At 39.2% G+C, this 22,191-nt stretch overlaps 1 protein-coding gene across 1 annotated transcript in view; it reads right to left on the minus strand.

Annotated features, from left to right (window-relative positions):
* Positions 1 to 22,191, minus strand: part of UTRN (utrophin) — a 351,512-nt gene that overhangs the window by 248,876 nt on the left and 80,445 nt on the right. Inside the window, exons 25-39 of the mRNA XM_013304556.3 lie at positions 21,252 to 21,422; positions 18,842 to 19,021; positions 18,029 to 18,163; positions 17,376 to 17,525; positions 15,791 to 15,952; positions 14,178 to 14,306; positions 13,531 to 13,704; positions 12,783 to 12,938; positions 11,129 to 11,299; positions 9,098 to 9,277; positions 6,430 to 6,558; positions 6,086 to 6,256; positions 5,387 to 5,536; positions 3,996 to 4,133; positions 3,025 to 3,177 (exon numbers count right to left, since the gene is read on the minus strand). Coding sequence (XP_013160010.2) covers positions 3,025 to 3,177; positions 3,996 to 4,133; positions 5,387 to 5,536; positions 6,086 to 6,256; positions 6,430 to 6,558; positions 9,098 to 9,277; positions 11,129 to 11,299; positions 12,783 to 12,938; positions 13,531 to 13,704; positions 14,178 to 14,306; positions 15,791 to 15,952; positions 17,376 to 17,525; positions 18,029 to 18,163; positions 18,842 to 19,021; positions 21,252 to 21,422 — 2,349 coding nt within the window. The remainder of the gene's footprint in view (positions 1 to 3,024; positions 3,178 to 3,995; positions 4,134 to 5,386; positions 5,537 to 6,085; positions 6,257 to 6,429; positions 6,559 to 9,097; positions 9,278 to 11,128; positions 11,300 to 12,782; positions 12,939 to 13,530; positions 13,705 to 14,177; positions 14,307 to 15,790; positions 15,953 to 17,375; positions 17,526 to 18,028; positions 18,164 to 18,841; positions 19,022 to 21,251; positions 21,423 to 22,191) is intronic.

A 22,191-nucleotide genomic window follows, 5' to 3' on the forward strand; every position in this document is an offset into this window, starting at 1 on the left:
CTGCAGAATTATCATTTTTACTTCAAAACAATTTCCTAAAACCTGGGAAAATCTCTCGAACTTTAGTCTAATTACCTCTGCAATTTAAGGTTTAATTTTTCCTTTCCCTCATTCCAAGCCAAGTCAGAATAGAGCACTTTAAATAAATACTATAGCAAGACTAGAAAAGAAGGAACTCAGAGATACAAACTTCCAATGCAGGTTTTTCTAGCTGACGGCTTTGTGGCAAAACAAGGGTTATTCAAAAGTACCAGCGATGCAGAAGGGTTACCAATATTTCAGAGACACTTAACTCCATAATCCCTAGAAGCACACATGATGAGGAACATTTATGATCCAGCTACTTCCAGCAAATCAATATATAGATATTTATGGTGCTTGAAGGTCATATATAAGTCCTCTCCTCCACACTCATTTACAAAAATGTAAATAATGTATTACATAAAACATTAACTGGAGTTACTCCCCAGCTTGGCAGCTGAATTCTTTTCTTTCCCTCCCTGTTTGCTCATTCCAAAACTAGCTTCTCTTCTTCTGCTCACTGCACCTTCTTTACATCAAGGTGAAGGGTTGAGCCAGCTGTGCACCAGTGGGTCAAGAATTCATTTCATGCTTCTCAGACCTGTGCTGACGTGAGCAAAAAGCACTGCAATTTGCCAGTTGGTAGTCTGGGGGCCCTATGGATACATCTAGGATTTCCCTTTTCCCACCTTCATCAGACATCCCTACTGACTAAAGAAGGGGGAGCAAGGTGTTCAAACACAGAACAGATGGTAAAAAAATGGGGCGAGGCAATTTCTGTTGCAGAATTTTAGCATTAGGGTTGCCTTCATGGTGCTGAGGGTAAGTCAGATCTGGTGGCTCCAAGAAGATTCTGGAGCAACTGTGTTCATCAAATAATGATGACATTTGAGAACACTATTTCTCCCTTCAGAAATAGTATGGTCTCATACCATTTTTTGTGTTCAAGATCAATTAGTAAAGCAGGTGAAAGAACAAGCCATAAAAGTAAAATAAGGTCACTTGAAACAAGCTGGCTTACCACTCAAATATCCGAAAGCTAGAAGCACAGGCACATGAAGCAAAAGCAGCAGTTTCAGAGTCTCACAGTAGTAATGAAAACTGCTGCTGTCCTTTTCTGAAAGTCTAGCTGACTCAGCCAGACTAGAAACTGTATCTGGAAGTATAAGGATACTTTTACACGACTTAACTAATTCTGAGCAAAGGTAGTATTTCTCCATCAATAGTCTATCATAACTGCTACGGTAATTCATATTTACATGATATTCTGCATTCAGCACCCACATACCAAGACGCAGTAATCCAGGAACAGATCCAGCAGTACCAGGGATTAGCTGCAGTATATCCCCAAAGGAAAGGGCTTTATAGGAGGCAAAGGGCCTTCCTTAGAGAAGATAAGTCAACATCCAGCAAGACCAATAGTAACAAGGAAGACCAGTCTGTGGCACAACTGGACTGCTCCCATTAGCGAAGAACCTTTCAGGTACACCTTTGTTCCCTTTTCAATCCAGTAATAGATTCACTCAAAGCAGCTGATGGTCAAACAGAAAAACTGAATCGTGTTGTTATACTTTAAATGTGTATGGATCCCCATCTCCTTCAAACAAATTCCCTGGCATCAGTCAGGTCCCAAGAAGCTCGTGTGCAAGTACCGCAGTATGCCAGGAGTGACCGCTGGGGACCCAACAGAGCAGTCAGATGTCAGACAGTCAAAGAGACCCTGGGACCATCTTTGCTGCCCAGCTCTGCACGGGAGGCCTGTCATTTGAAAAAGTCTCTCGAAAGAGAAGCAGATTTAAAAGGTTTACTTTAATCGCTAATAATGAATAGCCTGTGTGACCACGGAGAGCAGACCATCTGCCATAGGTCTACAGCTGTCATAGGCTGCTGAAGCCACACAGCACTACCCCTGTGAACGAAGAGCACCACATCATGGCACTGTGGCATGAGTCTCACAGGAAACCAGACTATTTTACCCCTGCCTCCAAGTTAATCGGTGCTGGGTTAAAAAGTTACAGAGCAGTCAAAAAGAATTGATTGATTTTAATTATGAAGCTTCATATGCAAAAGCTGAGAATTTCTTGACAAGTTGCCTAGCCCCCAAGCTTGTCCAAGAAATTACTTACTGCTTCACAAAGTTCCTCACTGTTATTGCCTAAAATATTAATATAATTACCACGTGGTCAAAGTGTGTTGAAGGATGAAAAGGAGAAATAAGATTTAAAAAAAAAAAAAAATCCAACACCAAAACCCCCACAAAACCACAACAAAACTAACAAACAAAAATAAAAACCCCACTGAAAGTATCTGTTCCCTCAACAATTAAGACATACAGCTTTCAGGGTAGTAGATTTCATCAGACCCTGACATCCTATTAAATTAGTTGTGAAATTGTTTGTCAAGACCTGCACATGCACTTTATCAAATACTTTAATCTTTGCAATTTTTATTAATCTTCATTGTGTACAGTCATATCAATCACATGAGGGTAGTTATCGCTCTCTAAGCACTTGAGGCAGTGAAAAGCAGTGTTAGAGTAGTTGCAATATCCCAACCACGAGACGCAGAGGCACTGAGTTTAAGCTTCAAACAAGGCTTTTATCTTATCAGACATTGAATTAAACTGTTTGAGCCAGGGCATCAAAAAGAGTTAAGCATAATCCCCCATGGGCAAGACTAGGAAAAGACACTGTCCTGCTGCAACACTGCCCAGATCACACTCTAAGACTTGAGCCTGATGGCTGGGATATTTTGGATGTATGATGACTACGTAGAAATCCCAAACTAGTATATGCAGATAGTTTCCTAATGAGAAATGAATGTTGTTATTTTGAAAACACTTCTTTCCAAGAAGGCACCAAAGAACAGCCATAAAACCCTAATATATGAATCTTATAGATGTAGTTCATGCATAGCATTCAGACTGTTTGCTCTAAGAAAAAAACACCCCACCCCCCCCGCCCCCCCCCAAAAAAAAGAAAAAAAAAAAAAAGTCTCATTTACCTGTACTTTTTGTTCACCTTCCACACCTTGCAGCCCGGACAGACGGTGCTCTGCCTCATCCAGCCACTTCATTAGACTGTCATGTTCCTTCTTATACTGAGAAAACACGGGAGAGAGTTTCACCACCTGCCTCCTTTGAAATGACCTGCACTCCTACAAGCCAATGTATTAAGAAAATACAGCATAAGAGGAGGGAAATAGTGAACTGAATAGGTCTTATTTATTTGAAAAACAAAAATACTTGGGTGATTCATTTGAAGAAGCAAATTCCAAAACATGTAATAGTAACAATTTATTTTTCAAAAATAGCTATATTCTATTTATCTGCACAGACATAGAATCAAAGACAGCCTGAGAGTCTTACCCTGCCTTTGAGCTACACCTCACCTTACCAACTCTAACATGATTCCAACAGATGAGCTAAAAGGAGTATAAGAATACAGGTCCCCTTTGCTTTACACAAAAGTATTTTTAATATGGCACATGTATGAAAGCACCACAACATACTAGAGTCCACAATTACTGATAATACCCTCTTAGGAAGCAAGAGGAATGAAATAGCAGACTCATTCACACAGACCTCTTCAGCTAAGAGCTCAATGAATACGTTTGTATACATGTGTCTATGTAGTCACTCTTCACACAGCCTGGTGGTAAAGACAAACCTCTGCTGGAGGGCCAAAGACAAGCGAACCAAATGTCCAACCGTCTGTACCCATCTGTGTAAATATATACAGGCTGGCCCTCTGTGAAAGGGACTTTAAAAATCAAAACCACTCCCCCAAAACTTCAGAATGACAAAATTCATATTTCAGAATCGCAAAGATTCAGAGAGTCAGATTGCATGTACACGTATTTAACTCCTCCCCAGAGGATCTTACACACCAAGAGTCATAATCAGGTTGTAAGTGGGATAGCAAAGGGAAGACTGCATAAATAAGCTTTAACTATAGTAACTACCAAAATCATACCTGCACGCTGTTGTACTTTTTCTGCAGAAGCAACAGCTGTATGCGGATCTTCTCTCTCTTATAGTCCTCCATAGGCTGCTGCAACAACTGCCCTCCTCTCTGTAAAACTTCTTCAATCTGAGCTCTTTCTCGATCCAGCTAAAATTACACAAGTCTGTATTATCTACAGAAAGCTCAGCTACAGTTTCCAAAATTTATTACCTGCTCAGATATTAACAACAATGGGACCAAATTGTTGTTTTATTATCCAAATGTGACCCAAACAAGTTCAAGTAGAGATTCTTCCCCACAACTACCAAATCCTAAACTCCAACCTGGTCATTCTACAAACTTCATAGAGATGTACTGCAGCAAGTTCAGTCAATGAGCCAGCAGCAGGCAGCCACAGCAAGAAAGTGCTATGACTGCAGCTCCATTTCTATTATAAACATTCCTTGACAATAATAAGCAAGCTCAGAGCAGAATAGCAAAACTAAAACATAATAAATATAAAAACAGCACAAAGGGAAGCATATGTTCTATAACAATAGGTCCTTCCATAGAGGCCTTTTAAAAATTGTTTTCTGTAGCACACATGTCATTTTCCATAGACTTATACTCAGCTTTCCAACTCTGTTTATAATATTTCATATGCTTAAAAGGCAGGCAGATAAGGCGGCCTGGAAGGACTTCACCCAATTTTGTAAGGAACAAGGCTATTACAGACAAGATGCAAACAAAAGTATGACAGTTTTACACACATGAATAGCAGAGCCTAGGTAAGAATCTAGAAAAAGATAAATTTTGTTCCAAGTCTTTATTTGGACTTGCTGTGAGCCATATTACACCACCCTTATTTACACCTCAATGTCACAAGTATTCATTGACCTGACCTGTGCACTGTGATTCAATATATCATACCAGTTTAAAGTGCAAAAGATATCTACCTAATGCAATAGATTAGAGGCTCAACATTGCCAAATACATGGTAAGAGTCTCAGCTGCATTAAGTAACCATTTCAACATAAGTTCAGACAGTTAAACGTGAAGAAAGAAAAAGTTTTGCACCTCATTACATTTACAGGAAAGATTTCTTATAAAAGGAACAGAGTAGAAAAGTATATAGAAGATAAATGAAAATAGAAGTTCACTACCTGAATTACATAAACCCATGATAAAATACAGACCAAAGTAGACTAGTTACTTGCAGTGCACTAGACAAGAGGCAGCAGCTATGGGCAAAGCATGGAAAATTGTGCAGTGTTTCCAACAACCTAATAATTCCCTTCATCTGTTACTCCTGTCTTAAGAAGATTTTCTCAGAAGAATTCCCCCTCAAAGTCTGAAGAAATGTAACACATGGACAAAACAAAGAGTTAGCAAATTACTTAGTTCTTCCATTGCTCACAAACCTTTTCATCTTCCCCACTCAACTCCAGATGCTTTTCTACAACTTTTAGCATATTCTGTATGTCACATTCAAATTTTTCCAGGTCTGGAAAAGCTACCCTGACTTCAAGGGTCTCTGACATGACAGGAAGTCGTTCTTGTCCAACAAGCACCTGCAAAGCAAAATAGAACTTTGTTCAAGCCCAAACATTTAGTCTGAGCTGTAACACACAGTTTAATGATTTAAATCAATTCTCCATGAACAAGCATACTAGTTGTAGAACTATCAGATATCAGCATAAAAGCATTGCAAGAGTTGTTTGATCTAACACAAAGTTAGCTTGTACACAGAGTTAGTAGGTATTACCAAGCTTCTACCTACAATCTGAGCATTTTGGTCTCAAAACAAAAACAAACCTCCAGTCATATTCCCTTATGTTGTTGTTCTGCAGTTCATACTTATGTGTACTGCAATACATACATTTTTCTAAATCTTTATAACACATAGTTATTTATAAGTTCTCCCTTCCAACTCAAGTCATCACCTGCTACTCAGGTAAAAAAAGCAGTTGGTCTAAGATCAATCTGTCCATTTTTCACATATAAATATCTACACCCAAGAGAATAAAAAGGAGTGAAGCACTGTTCTAACACAAAGATCTATACCCTAAAGCTATTAGCCACCATTTTGGCACAGACCTCCCAAGTTTGCTTATCCTCACCTTGGCACTTTTGATGTGCTGAGAGACCTTCTCAAAGTTACGGTTCAGTTCTGCCAGTTTGGGTTCAACAAGTTCACGACATGACACTCCCCGACCATTCATTAGGATAATAGCCTGATCACGCACATTATCCACTCGAAGACTAACATCATCTAATTCAGATGTTAAACGCTAAGTGAAAGAAAATGCAAATGGTTACCGTAGGAAAGGAAAAAATATATAAAAAACCCAAAAACACACAAACAAAAAATTGGGAAGAAAAAAAAAAAAAAAAAAGGGACACCAAACCTGACCTGGATACTAAATGATATCAAAAGTGGTTACTTGACAGTAACATTTCCTACCTTCACAGTTTCCTCCTTTTTGGTTGCTGACTTTTTCTCAATCTCATCCAGCAAGGCTTCAGCCTGATACAACCAAGTACTTATGTGAGCAACATTTTCATCAAAAATTTCCAGCTGGCTCTGATGATTCTAGAAAAAGATGGGGGAAAAAAAAGTATCAATGTGAGAAACTTAAAAGAAAATCCACAAAAAAACCCACAACATAAAACCCAAACACACACACAAAAAAACCACCTGCCAAAACTATCAGTATGAGTAAAAAGGAGATTAATGGAATAAAGTGGTATGGATACACCTTGGAAAGGAACATTGAAAATTAGATTGTACCTTTCACCTTCAGTAAGTATTTACAAGAACTCAATTTTCATTCTAGATCCTTTGATATGTTTCTTCCTAATTCATAGAAGGGGAAACAGAAATAGCTGAGGTGGTTTGTCCAACTAAAAGACAGATAACATATTAAAACATCACAGCCAGACCACATCATTTCAGTTGATCAAAAACCCCATGATTTCTTCAATTATCATTAGGCAGGTAGAACAGTATGCATTACGTGCAGCTGTGGGTTTTTTTGATTGAAAGGGAATTACACCAAAACCTGCAAATTATAATAGTCAAGTTTTGATATTTTACTGATTATATTAAAATATTCCTTCCTCTTAAAAGTCACTGCATTGTAGATATGTTATACAGATCTGCTTTCATATGCAGTCAGAAATCTCAACTTTAGGTGCCAGGCAGAAACACCACATTATTCTGGGTGACCAAAACAAAGCTATCAGATTCATGGAAGCACCATCCTGCTTAAGCACAGAGTTTTTTACCAAAAATAAAAAGGATAGCTACACTTTGATCTTTTAGACTAAGAAAACAAGGGGAGGGGAGGAGAGAGGAGGCCTATGATTGGTCTCTATATCAACATCAAGAAACATAATCACTTAGGAAAAGAACGATTAAATTAAAATCTGCACAAGGACAATACTTACGCCCCACATTACCGTAATTTACAAGGTTTTTAGTTTTGGATCATCATTACAGCATTTACAAATACACTACGTGACCACTCCTAACATTGACATCATTATGAAACAGACAGTACAACCTGCAACAGGCACTGGACAAGAGGCACAAGGCTCACCACCTAGCTATACACCAAAGTTTCCACAATTTCAGCCCTTATCAGGTGGATTCTTATAAGCTGAACACCACCGAAAGACTTTATCTGAAAGCATCAGTCTGCTACTAGCATTAACTGTAGACTGTTTCATGTCCACTTAGCAAAACTTGCAGCTTTAGGCTGTATAATATGCTTAGTCTTCCATTTACTCAGCCAAACAGACACTGTTGACCTCAACTCTTAGTTGTCATATTCTTAAGCACTTGCAGTTATGGGCTGTCTGAAAGAGCAGTACGCTGACAGACTGTCCCCAAGTGCTTTGCTGAACACCACTAGGAAGTCATCAATTGTCCATTAAACAGCCATCATCTGGGTCTCAAAGAAATCAATTGACACAAAAACACTCTGTTCATGCTGAGGTTGGCACAGAGGCTTCTTTCAGGCTGAAAAAGAGAGCAGCACACACAGCAGCCTCATGGAACCCAATCCTTTTGGACTAGTTCCTTTTGTTTTCCACTTACATCAACAAAATCATGAGCTTATAGGAAGTTACACAGAAAACACAAGATTTCTGGGCTCTACTTAACCTGTTATGAAACAAGCAACACTTCCATAACCTGGTGGGGTTTTCCCCTCTCATTTTAATCTGTCAGAATCAGCAGAATCAGCTACTACCATTTAATGAGTAAAACACTAGCAGCTTTGTGAATGCTTCTAAGCCACATAACCCACTCAGTCTATGTGTGATAGTAGATGCTCCTTGTCAGGATAGTTTAGAAAGTTACTTTACACACTAGGGCATTAAGAATTGTATTAAGAGCTAAATAATAAGTGGACACAAAAGGCTAGCACTATTGGTGTAGCAAGAGAGAAAGTTCCAAAACATTAACAGGAAAGAGGTACAAGCAGATAAATTTGTAAATACGGACAAAAAGTTAAAAATGTAATGTGATGGTACATAAAGGGGTGGAGGGGAGAATATAAAGATAAAGAGATTAGAATAGCAGAGGTGTGAAAGTCCTTCACTAAGCATACACTGCATTTTCTATCAAAAAGTGGAATTATGCCACAATGTCTTGGGAGAGTAAGAAGCCAGAAAAGAAGTCCTAGCACTGAAGCCAGGAGAATAAGAAATGCAAAAGGGAAAAAGTTAAACCTAGTTTTATTCTCTACAACTAAGCAGGTTATTCCCACTATGTCAAGTTAACTGTCTGCCTGGGATATTTACATAGTTTCATCACTCTCATCCAGACTGTGCATTTTCATCGCCTACCCACTGAGCAATAGCCACTGCTACCAAAGCGTGTGGCACCAAAGCCTATGAGCACATCTAAACCACTTGCAAAACAGTTTCCCACCTTCCTCATTGTATATAACCTTACGACTCATGTTTCCATCTACAGAGTAACCAGATATCCATTCTATACTCCTTTAAGTCCACGAGGCACAATGGAAGCTTCACATCACAGCAGGGAGACAAGTAAAAACTGCAACTTCTCCAAGGGTGTGGAGGGATAACCACCCTGAATATTTCTCACATGTGCAACTTACCAGCAGAGTGTCACACCAGTCATCAGTCCAGGTCCGAACTCTGCTCCAGCCAGCATTAAGGACACACAGCTTCTCCTCTAGGGAGGTCTCACTCCCTTCCACCAGAGCCTGGAGAGCAGTGCAGCTTTCAGTGATGCTCTTCAGGTCAGCTTTCCTCCTCTCCAGCTCTCTCAGCACATTCTGAAGCAAAAGGAACCATTAACAGTGCACACTGCTCCCAATCACAAGGGTAAGGCAGCAACGTTTTTACTCCACAGAAAACGAACAGTAATATAGATAGTCTTCACTTGAGAAAAATCAAACCAAGTAAAAGCCTTCTGTTTATAATCACTCTCTGCAGCTAGTTAAAGAGCAATGCGTGTAAGTGTCCCAAATAACTTAGCTTGAGACCTTTTTTGATTTTTTTTTGTAGTATCTTCATACTTTCATTATGTAGGTAAAACAAATGCATCACATCACATTATAGGTACAATTTTAAAAGGTTCTTTTTGCGCTGTCAAGCACCACAAAGAACACAGTTCTCAGAAGACACATTTGATTTCTCTGTATCTTTTCCTATTAAAGTACTTTTACAGTTGGCAATGAGTAAAGTGACAGGCCAAGGCAGAATGTTTTTTTGATCACCACCACTCATTACTGCAAATATTGAATTCACTTGCTACATATTACAGAAGCTGTATTGTTGTATTACCCATACGTAGATATGTAAATATATGCATCTAACTAATATTTTTTCCAAGTCATGTCTGCTTTTAAGTAGATTTTTTTAAAAATCTTAAAAAAACCCATCACCTTCTTTGAAAGAATGCATACTAACATATAAATCAAGTAATAAGTCATCTCTTGAATATCAGTATATGGTTTCCATGTGGAAAATAGCACCTCTTGCCATAAGAGGTCATCACTTATTATTAATAATATCTGGCTATTTGGAACTTTTTGATGTCAGACACAACTAGTGTCTGAAGCTCCTTGAATATCTTATTATCTGTGAAGCAAATAATTTATTATTTTACCATAACTTATTAAATTAAGAGACAGAAATAAATACTCAAGTTACTACACTTTAAAATTGCCTCTAGAAAACTTTAGGACAGGAAGAACAAGTTTGCATGGAACATAAAGGGCTTGTCCTCCTGGTGGCGCAGCGTAACAGTTCATGAATTATTCGCATATACGCATCCATAGTAAGTATACTTCAATAAGTATTTACAAGCATGTGTGGAAAGAAATCTTAGGGATACTGCCACAACAGAAGCGTAGTGCTGATAATTGCTAATCCTGAGTTAAATGAGTGAGAACAGGTGATAATTAGAGGGTTTTGTAATTTTCCAAGTTTTCAAGTTTTAAAGATTGTACGCAGACCTATTCCAAAAGTAAACTGTGACAGAAAATAATGACTGGAAAGATCAGTATTGCTGGACTGTATCAGCTGACACTTGTTGCTAACTGCAACTACTACATATCCAAGTTTCTACAGTGTATGACGATTGATGCTCTGCTTCAGAATAATTATAACACTTTCATCTGCTTCCATAAAAAGTTCCAATTTATAGATGTAAGAAAACAAGGAACTGCAGGTTCTTTTTGTTTTGCAAAGTCACAATTTTGAAGACAAAGCTGTTTTGATTAAAGTTTTAAAACTTGATTTTTCATTAAAAATATCAATGTACAAAAGTTTGCTCCACTAGTAAAATATTTGACACAGTCCAAAATTATCTTTTCTCATAATAAAGCATATTATACTTAAACTGTGTTATAGATATACAAGTGACTTACTTATCTCTTGCTACTAAATATGTAGTTTGTATCTTTAATATTTCAGTGGCCATTTAATTTTGCATCAAGATGCCTGATATGAAACGCATCAGACTCAGGAAGGTAGTGAATATGATCTACTGAATCTACTAAAATTTCACGATGTAAGAGAGATTTTAGAACAAGCTACCGGGATTTAAATTCACAGCCACTTGTACACAGTATTGCCATAACGTTAAAAATTTATTGTACAGACACTTAGAGTGCGCTTACTTTGGCCCAGGCAATTTCTGAATCTAGATCAGAAAGCAAGCTCTCTGAAGTGGACTTCTGCACAAGCTCAGCCTCAGTGTTAGCCAGCCACTCTGACAAAGATGTGGCCTCCTTCCTCATTTTGCGTGCCAGCTGGGATGCTCTTTCAAGGTCTTGTTTTCCTTCTGTCACCTACAAAAAAAAAAAAAAAAAAAAAAAAAAGAAAAAAGAAAACAAAGTCAGATTTTAAAAGACAGCAAAAATGAAAGTGCTAACCGGCTAAAATATCCACCCACATATATGAAATTCTTGCATCTTAGGACTGTCTGGCATTAGGGGAAGACCCTGAAAAGAAAAATCTTTTATAAACATCTGTATATTACTATACAAAGCAGAATATATAAAAATATAATTTCAAATTAAGATACACCTAAAGGGAGACAACAAACCTGCACACCAACTTATTTTTAGCTAGTAATCACCAAATTGATGTTTAAATTTTGTTATGATCCTTTAACTGAAACTCAAGGGGATATAGAATCCAGTTAGGTAAAATTCAGTTCCTTTTTGTATTTTGATAGCCTGTCTAACAGAAAGCTGTAAAGAAAAATTTCACTGACAATCTAGTCTGCCCTTGAAAACCGCTCAGTAAAGTGAATATGAAATTTGATGTTTGCTGCAGCATAATCAATTCTATTTCACACTAGCTACACAATTAGTCTGGTCAAACTTTAACATAGACTTGAGAATAAATCCAACCACAGCAGTCAGATTCAACTGACATTTCGAAAAATTGCCCTCTGTTTCAGCTCACAAACAAATCATAACATTACATTGCAAACAATTCTGCCTTTGTATCCTTTCCCAATTTCTTGCCTACATGCTTTCTGCATTATAGATGTGTAGGTTCCACTAGAATCCACACCTTCGTGAATGTCATCCACTTTACAACAACAAAACATATCCTAGGACCCATTTCAAAATATTCCAACAATGTAATCTGGCCACTTACCCATAGCTTCATTCACAAAGCACTGAACAGGCATGAGTGTGCTTGCACTTCTGTCTTAATTTAGGTAGGATAATAATCCCCTATTTCCCTGTTCCCCCTTAAGGATTTAACCATTTGTAAACACTACACTTAGTAATTAAATAGCTATTTATCCAAGAAAATTACTCATATCAATACTTAATGCAGCTCATGGGAAATACAGGTTTGCCCACATTTTTTATTTCATACTGACTGCAACCCTTTAGATGGATTACAATTAGAAACCATCATGACACCTCCTAAAAAAATTTACAAGAATTCAAACTTCTCATATGACAATCTGATAGTAAATTATCTTGCAGGCTGGTTTCCAGAGAAGAGAACGTACAACAGCGTTCAAAGACTTCAGCAAATAGCAGGCCAGCTTTGCTAGAGCCATGAAAGCTCTGTGAACCTTCCTTTCTCCAAAGCTGCTCTCCCTTCAGGAACACTCTGTGAGCACAAGGGTCTTGCACAACTACAGGGACTGTTATGTGTAATCTTTAATCTCTCAACTGATTGTTCCTGTATGTAGCAACTAGCCTATACAGTATCAGCTTCAGAATCAAAACAGCACCTGACATCAAAACAAAGAAGGGAATTTATATGCAGACAAATGTTTACACGTACAGTTGTTCTACTTACCTGTGCTCCCAAGTCATTGTAAAGAAATTTCAGTGCTGTCAGTTGTTCATCCATCCCTTTGGGATTATCTGTCTGTTGTTTCTGTACAATTTGCCTTCCTGTCTTGATGACAGTTTCAACCTCCAATTTCACCTCACTGAGGGTCTTATAGAGTTTCTGAAAACACAAATATGTTTATTGGTGATCAATTTGTAGTGCAGATATTCAGACTTTGCTTCACGTGGGGACCTGACCACCCAATTGCATTTAAACTCTGAGCGATAGATTAAAAGCAGCATCTGCCAAGAAGATTTCAGACTCCTGATGTTCCATATTTTATTCTAGTTCTAATTTTCACCCAAAAAAAGGATTATTCCAATAAATCAGCAGTGTTTACTCCATAACATTACCACACGTGTGATCTGTATTTAATCTTATGTACAGTACTTGTTTTGTTCAAATACTAAGAACCAAGCAAACTTGCCCCCGGAGTGATGCTTCTCCATAACACAAGGTGATCCAGGGAAGGGAGGTTTTATAAACTCAGCTTTTCCACCACCTATGTGATCAACAATCCACTATTTATGTCCACATTCTCACCCTGAAGAATCAAAGGACTTTAGTTATCAGTTGGCGTGTTGGCATTTTGCAGAGTTTTAACAGTTGCATCAGGACTTCATGCAAAATTTCCTCAGGACAGAGTTTCAGCAAGAAGAATTTCACAAGAAACACCCCCCCCAAACATGAGTTACAAACTTTGCATATTTACCATGCAACTGTCCAGATGAGCCTGGACTACATCTGGATCAGTATCCTTCACATCCAAAACGTGAAGTTCTGCTTTTACACCATCCAACACCCGCTTGCAATCCAACATGCGCTGCTCGAAATTGGCTGGTTTCTGGAAAAGCTGATACTTTGTAGATACTTCACGGAGTTTTCTCTGTTTTAATGAACAGTGTGTTAAAAGATTGTTTTAAATTAATACCTGCACTTCAAAAAATAACAGTCTAAAGCGTCTCCCCAGCAGATTCTATCTCACCTCTCATGCCACCACAACTCGGCATACATGACAATGCTATTTGCCAAACCAAATTCCATCATCTATTCCTAATCTTCACCTGAGGTGCAAGAGAACTGTAATTCTGTACCACACACTTTCAAGATATCCATTCTACTAAAACAGAGACTTTCTGACTTTCAGCATTTATCCCATGATACTTATGAACTTTAGAGTTCCTTATTCAATTCATCTAGTGCTGCTTGTTTCGTAATGAAAGCATGTAAAAGCATATACTATTTAACTTCAGGTTCGGTTGATTGCACCAAGCAATTTACAGGCCGACAACAGCAGCGTGCAATTGAAAAACCAGAAGCTCTTCACATTTAAATTCTTAGTGCGACTCTCATTTTTACCTGCAAAGCATCCAGCTGAGTTCCACCACGGGGAGACCTGCATTCAGGAGAAGCAGGAGGGAAAGAGCGAGCACTTTTCTTGAGTTCCTCTATGGTGGATTCATGAGCTGCAATCTCAGCTTGAATTTTCTGCCACATCATAGAAACAGGAAAAAATTATGGTACAAAACTTCTTGCAGAGGGGAAGAGGAGCTTGCTTACCACTTACTACCCATCAGAAGTAAATCCACTATATAAAAGTTAAATGCTGCGAGGTTTATTTTAAATATTCTGGCTCTGGGGACAGATTGCTAAATTGAAAGCCGTTAAGGTTGTTATTCAATACAACATTCTTTAAAAAAGGAAAACAATGCAGATTACAAAAGATATCATCTAGTGCATCAGCATATGACTGAAATGAAGCCTTCATGAGTTACTAAATCTATGCAGAACACTATTGTAGAATAATTTAATTGTTTAGGTTGGAAAAGACCTTTAAGATCATTGAGTTCAACCGTTAACCTAACACTGCCAAGGCCACCACTAAACCATGTCCCTAAGTGCCACATCTACACATTTTTTTAATGCCTCCAGGAATGTCAACTCAACCACTTCCCTGAGCAGCCTGTTCCAATGATTGACAACCCACTCAGTGAATCAATTTTTCCTAATATCCAATCTAAACCTCCCCCTTCATAGCCTGATGCTGTTTCCTCTTACCCTGTAGCTAGTTGTCTGGGAAAAGAGACCTACCTCCACCTGCCTACAACCTCCTTTCAGGCAGCTGTAAGAAAGCAGCAAGGTCCCCCTGAGCCTCCTCTTGTCCAGGCTAAACACCCCCAGCTCCCTCAGCCGCTCCCCATCAGACTTGTGCTCCAGACCCTTCCCCAGCTCCGTTGCCCGTCTCTGGACACGCTCCAGAACCTCAGTGTCTGCCTTGCAGTGAGGGGCCCCAACCTGAACACAGGGTTCCAGGTGCGGCCTCACCGGTGCCGGGTACAGGGCAACAATCACATCCCTAGTCCTGCTAGCCACACTGTTTTGGATACAGACCAGGATGTTGATGGTTTTCTTGGCTACCCAGGCACACTTCTGAGTCATGCTGAGTGGATGTCACCCAGCACCCCCAGGCCCTTTCCCACCAGGCCCTTTCCAGCCGCTCTGCCCCAGCCTGTAGCGCTGTGTGGGGCTGGTGTGACCCAGGTGCAGGACCCGGCACTGAGCCCTGTTGAACCTCATGCAGTTGGCTGGGCCCATCCAGCCTGTCCAGGTCCCTCTGCAGAGCCCTCCTGCCCTCAAGCAGATCAACATTCCCAACCAACTTGGTGTCATCTTCAAACTTACTGAGGGTGTGCTCAATCCCCTCATTCAGATCATGGATAAAGATATTAAACGTAACTGGTCCCAGTATGGAGCCCTAGGGAACACCGCTTGTGACTGGCTGCCAACTGGATGTAACTCCATTCACCACTACTCTGTGGGCCTGTTTGTCCAGCCAGTTTTTTTACCCAGCACAGAGTACAGCCATCCAAGCCATAAGCCACCAGTTTCTCCAGAAGAATGCTGTGGGAAACAGTGTCAAATATCATGAGATACTTCAAAATGTTTTATAGCAAAAAGCTATACTGGAATACCTGGGCCTCCTGCGGCATCTGAAAAGCATCCACCCTATCAGTCAGGTAAGATGTCAGCTGTCTGTCCAGCTCTGCTAAGTTTTCCTGCAAGACCTGCAACATGTGGTCAGTTTCTCGCATGGTCTGAAGCTGCTGTTCCAAGGCAATCTGCCGGCTCACCGCCTGAGTGGAACAGAAACGTAAGACAAGATGGAGCAGTAATTCAATACGAATTATATTAGAAATTTCTCAAAATAAGGTGGGGGAGACTCAAAAAATCCTATCCAGTAATCTATCTAAAGACAGTGAAAGCAAGCCCTAGAAGGCAGCAATTTTTGAAGCCTGCTGTGATTCATACCAGTAACGAAGAGTGGCATACAACAATTTTGCTGCTAGATATACAGGATAGTGAAAACATTCTTCCTGATGTGATAGGAAAGACAAGTATTCTGTTAAACATACCAGTTTCAAAAAAACAGTGATTCAATGGGAATCGTGGACTTTGTAATACGCTACAGATCAATATTGTTAGATGTATAAACTTGCACATTTTCTTGCAAAACGATAAAGTCTATCTTTCTGTTACAGTGTAAAAACAGAGGTTCACAGTTCCTTCCCTCCATTGCCTCTCCTTTCAACAGGCAAAGCTTCCAAGTTCATCTGAAATGTCATTACTAGCATGGGAACAAAAATTCCCCACTATCAACACATGCACAGACCAGTGGGTGTGTACATACACACACAGAGACACGGAAAGTTGTCAGCAGCCCGGTGTGTTAGCACTGCAGCTGCCAGCAGAGTTTTTATCTGGCAATAAAGTAGTGTTAAAACAGGAAAAGCAATAGTGAATGCTAACTTAAATGACAGCACGTAGCCCCCAGGTGAGGGCACTGCATTCATTGCTGCTCGATGTAATGAGGATGAACTGAAATCCCCTCTGACTACACCTTGGCAGTGACAGAAAAACACTCCCATCCTACAATTTGGTGGGGTCCTGCATTACCAGGGTGCAGAACACAAGTTACAAATTTATGCAGCCTGAAATACCACTAGTCTTCCTCTAGTTATTAAATCTGGAAAAGTTTAGTCTAAAGTATGAGAAGAGGAAAGGGGACAACATAACAGATGGGGAATGATAAGAATGTTTTCCCTCTGTTCCTTATTTCAATGTGACTTCTTCCCAGCCATTTCAAAAAGAGAAAATGTCACTTATTCCTGTTTCTTCATTTTTTACAGTTAGTGAGCAGCTCACCAGTATTTATGGCAGTAGGAAGGGAATATTAACCTCAGTTATTGAGCTGTCCGCCTTGAGACTGGAATTGCCTTTTCGTCAAGATTACCTGGAAAAATACTGGGGGTCCCCGCACTGCAAGGGTGTGCAAGTGTGCAAAACAAAGCCTGATGCAAGTTGAGGCGGGAGGGTGGCGGGGAAGCATCTTGCTTTTAGGGCATTATTCCAAACTGAAAACAGCTGACAACATTGTGAAGGTTTTTCCTCCTTTACCTGTATTGCAGTCCTGCATCTATGAATTCAGCTAACAGGAATTATTTCAGACCACTGAGCTGAAAGACCCAGTCTACTCCAACCCCACCCCCAAATTCTTACCAAGTGACTCAATTCCTCATAGCGGGCATTGAAAGCCTCCAATTTTTCACTGATGATATCATCAAGAATCCCTCCATCAATCAGCGTCTGCCCAAGTTCCCGAATCTGGGTTCGATTATCAGCTGGATGACGTAGGACTGATTCCAGGGACTAATCAGCAGAGAAAGTTTTAAAGGTCAAGACACTAAACATTACTGCATTTTCAGAGGTGGAAATCTGGCTGCATGCACAGAAGTTTTACACTTCAAATGTCTTGAGAGTGCTGTAAAAGCACAAAGTAGTTCTGGCTTAATCCATGATGGCACAAGGCAAGTACAGCGGTCATTTTGCTTTAGATAATTAAACTTCACAGCACTTCTCCCCTATTCACATCATTTCATGCCATAGGGCTGGAAGGAATCAATTCACACAGGACAGGAGAGAGCATACAATTTTACCATGACACCAAGTGCAACACAATTATATACAGCAAAATTCAGCTTTTGCTGGAGGATCTTACAAATATCCATTCCAGATTCAGAGTAATATGTTCATTTAACCTGAAGAATCAGAATATTCAACACAAATACTACACTTCTGTAGAATACTGATATATGGGGGTTTTAAACTGAGCTATCTGAAAAGCTAATAGCCCAACAGAATGACTACAATACCTCAAGAGCATCATTGACAGCATCCAACTTATCAGGCAGATTTTCTGTCCTTTGCACCCTTTCTTCCAGATTGTTTAGCCAAGCTGTTTCTAAATCAAGATACTGAAGCAGCTCAATCCAACAGGACCACACCTCCTAGGAGCAACATTAAAAACAAATTAGCTTGGAATGCAACGTGTAGCTCAAATACCCCATGAACAGCTTAAACTAGTTATGTTTCTGAGGCATTCACCTAAAATAGGCAAGTAGAAAATATTCCAAAACAAGCCATGACACAGCAAGTTTTAGACAGGAAAGCCTGCAACTATAGCAGCAAGATAAAAAGTAATAAGCAAAATACATATAGAAGTCTCTAAATTCATGCTGAAATTGTCACTGACATCCAGATTCTTATAACAATTTAAGAATGTAACAAAATGTATCCACTCCTTTTGAAAGACAGGGCATACACAACCAACCCCAAACTATAATCAACATGTTCCAAGTACCATCATGTATCAACCTTTAATCTCAGAGAAGTTTATTTTTGTCATTTTGAAAGACACATGGATGGACAAGAGAGCTGTGAGACAAGGTTATTTATTTGTACAAGTGTTGATTACAATGCAGATAATAAAAGCCAAGTCAAGTCATTTCTCACGGATTCCAAGGATGTCATCTCAAGGTAACATAACCTTGGAAAGGAGCCACAGCAAAATGCATTTACAATGAAGGTACTGGATTCAGTGACAAAACTGGACTTTTAAGTGTCCTTCTCCATTCCTCTTGTGCCACCTGCCTCCATTTTACAAAGCTGAGAGCTATCGTTCTTACCTCCAAAGTGTGGCACTTCCCTCGGATCCGATTGCACAGTAGCTGATAGTTCTCCAGCACAATGTTCAGCTCTGTTGCCAAGTCCTGACCACTAGACGGCACTTTGGCAGCCAACATCTTGATGTTGTCTTTAAGAATCTTCACCCGCACCTCTTTCTGCAACACATCCTCCTTTGCTCTCTGCCCAAAGAAACATGTTACACAATCAGCCCTCAACTGCCATACGGACAACTATTCACCACTCAAACCAAAGATGAGCAGTTTAACCTTGGAAGTGTTGCTGCCAAAGTATCCTTGGGTCTGAGCACAACAAAATACGATGCTAACTTGCATGGAATTCAGATTATGTTAGTAAGCATTGAAAAATCCTATATTATTAAACACAGACATATTTACCATTTATGGTTTGTTCATTAAAAAAGCATGACTCAAAGCAAAAGAGTTCAATTTCAGAGCTATTTATGCACTAGCATACAGATATGAAAAAGAGAAATTCATCAGAAAAAAAAAGGTTTGCTAAAAACAAGCAGATCAAAGAAAAAAGGTAGGGTGATCTTACAGAGGTTATGAGTCTCAGAGCTCAGTAACTATCTCCCAAAGTTATCTAGGAAAGAGGACATAATTACCCAGGACATGTGCAACTGCAAAGTTGGGACCTCTCACATAGCTGTTGGGTGCACTAGAGGAATATGCAAAAAGGATAACTAGAAGAATTCCTTCAAGGCAACTGTACTCATAGGAGCTTGGTAACAAACATGCACAATAAACGCAGCACAACTCCCAACACAGGCCTGGAGAAATTGTATTATCAGCTGTTAATTTTTGCCCTAACCAGTATTCGGGAAGCATGATAGCTAGAAGACGGATCATACAGACCTGCCTGAGCCTGTCTCTGTTGAGACAACTAGAAGGCTCCAGAAATACAGACTTTCCTATATGTCTTTATTTTCAGGATTCAAGGGCGTTTTTATGAAGTTGAAGTACCTTTGATATATAAAGCACTGCACTTTATGGTAGAATTCAGTACATGACAGCATTATTGTTGTACATATTGTTCAAGGTGTCTTCTAAATGTAAGGCAATCAGAAAAAAAGCCAGCTAATGGAAGGGCAAAGAATGGAAAAATCTGGGGAACATTATTTTATGGAAGGATTAGGAAAAAACACCTAGCCTCATCTTAAACCTACACCTTCAAATGCCAGCAGGAGTTCCACTCTGTTCAAATGAGAGCAGAATTAGGCAAGCTCAAAAGTTTTTCAAAACCTTATGTAAAAATTCTCCTGGTCAAATATACAGACTGTGTTCTCTCTCAGTCCTAAAATAGTCCCAGCATAATATTCTTACTACAAACAAAGAAGATATGCAAGTGTTACAGTAAGCTTAATGGTTCAATGACACATCTGCCAAATTTAAAAGTACAGAATATAATCTGGATTTGACAAAGGTAAATGTGTTCAAAGTCACTCAGATTGCAAATGAAAAGAGGGTTCTTTCTTTTCTTGGCTTGTGTTCAGCAGGCTGTCAGACTACGTGATCTCAAATGGCTTCAAAGGACATGAATATATTAAAACACTTGTTAAAGAGTGCTTCAGAAAGCCCTTCAAGAAGAACAATTCAAAACTTCAAATAGATTTGTCAAAGCACTTGTAAGGGAGGAAAAATTTTTTTATACTCCGTCGACTAACTGCATAGTGGATACTCATTTAAATAATGTGAACACAAGTTAAAAACATTTGTGAAGATACGCCTGAACTCTTAGATTTAAAAGCAGAGAGAATTACTGTTTACTTTGCACATACATTCAAGAAAATTATCTATTCAACTGGTAATTTATGAAACAAAAATAGCTCCTTCCCCTCCATTTATTTGGCTACCAGTCCCAAAATTAGAGAAGCAGGGACCAGCACCACTGTTTGCAACAGATGAGGAACACAAGATAACCTTACAACAGAACTGTTTTAAACTGCTTTTCTAAACATGGTTTTACTATATCTAGGGGACAAGAAACTGAAGCCCAACAGTTAGCAGCAGGAGAATGTTTTCACAACTGCTAATTTAGACAGGGATAATATATCACCTTTTCTTTCTTTCTCAAGTTCCATCTCCTGCAATAAGTTTCCATATTCTTACTCTTTGACATGCTATACCTAGCAAGCCTGGCTCAACAGCTGGGCAAGCTGCGACTCATTATGAAACCTCTATCCCTCATGGCCGAATAGAACATCTGCTTTTCTAGCTTGTGATTTAAAAAAAAAAAATTCCACAAAGCAAAGCTGGAAAATACCACTAATCTTGTCATGACCTGAGCTCCTTTCTACATAGATAATAATTCCACAAAAGGTCAACCCCCAAAGCCATTAAGTTTTGTTTCTCTTTAAGCAGGTCTCTACAATGACTTGTTATTCCTGACCTTCATTTCCTCCACTGCATTCTCTAGCTCTTCAGGGGACTTGTACTCGAAATCTTTCTCCAAATATTCCTCTTCAGCTTGGGTCATCCATTCTTGCATCTCCGCCAAATCCTTCTTCAGATTTACAGCTTTTTCCTGACTTTCAGACAGGCGATTTTTCTGACTAATGATCTAGAATCCAAGGTGGAGAAAGAAACAGCAGTTTTGTTACTTAAATGTCCTTGCATATGTGAAAAACCACAAGACTTTGTTAAAATATTTTACTATCAAAACATTTTCAGGCCTTTTTAATTAACATAAGACTTTTACACACATGAACTCATGATCCATTTTTTGCAGATCAACAAAATCTAGAGGTGATGGAAGGAGGAAATTGACCCTTTTTTTTTGCCTTGTTGCATGTGAACTAATCCCTGAAAAATAGTCAGATGGAAAACCACCTCGTGATCACAAGTATCATATAGTTAGGTATGTCTTTATACAGAGCACTAAAAATGCTTCAGGCATCACTTCTTTCCACAGCCCATGCATTCTGGATTCCACATCAACAGCACGGTTCTCCAGCACAGATCCTTGCCAGGCGTTACAAATAAACAGTATGTTTCTACATAGAGCAGAAAGCTTCCACCCAAAAGAAACTATCAAATATAGAAGAGGCAGTCTACCTATAGTCTTTTTTTTTTTTTTTTAACATTGTTTGGAAGCAGGCAGAAATTACACAGGGCCAGAATAATATTCCAGATTTCAGGAACACAGAACAAAATAAATCAAGACTTCCCTCCCACCCACCCCAGAAAGAGCAGCATGAGACAAAGAGAACAAATTAATTTTTAGTTACAAACAAAGTATTCAAACAAAACTACTGTTGCACAGGTATCCCCCAACATATTTGTAACTACTGAAGGGTTCATTAGGCAAAGTTGGATTTCAGCCACTTGGC

The sequence above is a fragment of the Falco peregrinus genome, chromosome 7 (assembly GCF_023634155.1).
Source record: "Falco peregrinus isolate bFalPer1 chromosome 7, bFalPer1.pri, whole genome shotgun sequence".
In the NCBI taxonomy this organism is placed as follows: Eukaryota; Metazoa; Chordata; class Aves; order Falconiformes; family Falconidae; genus Falco; species Falco peregrinus.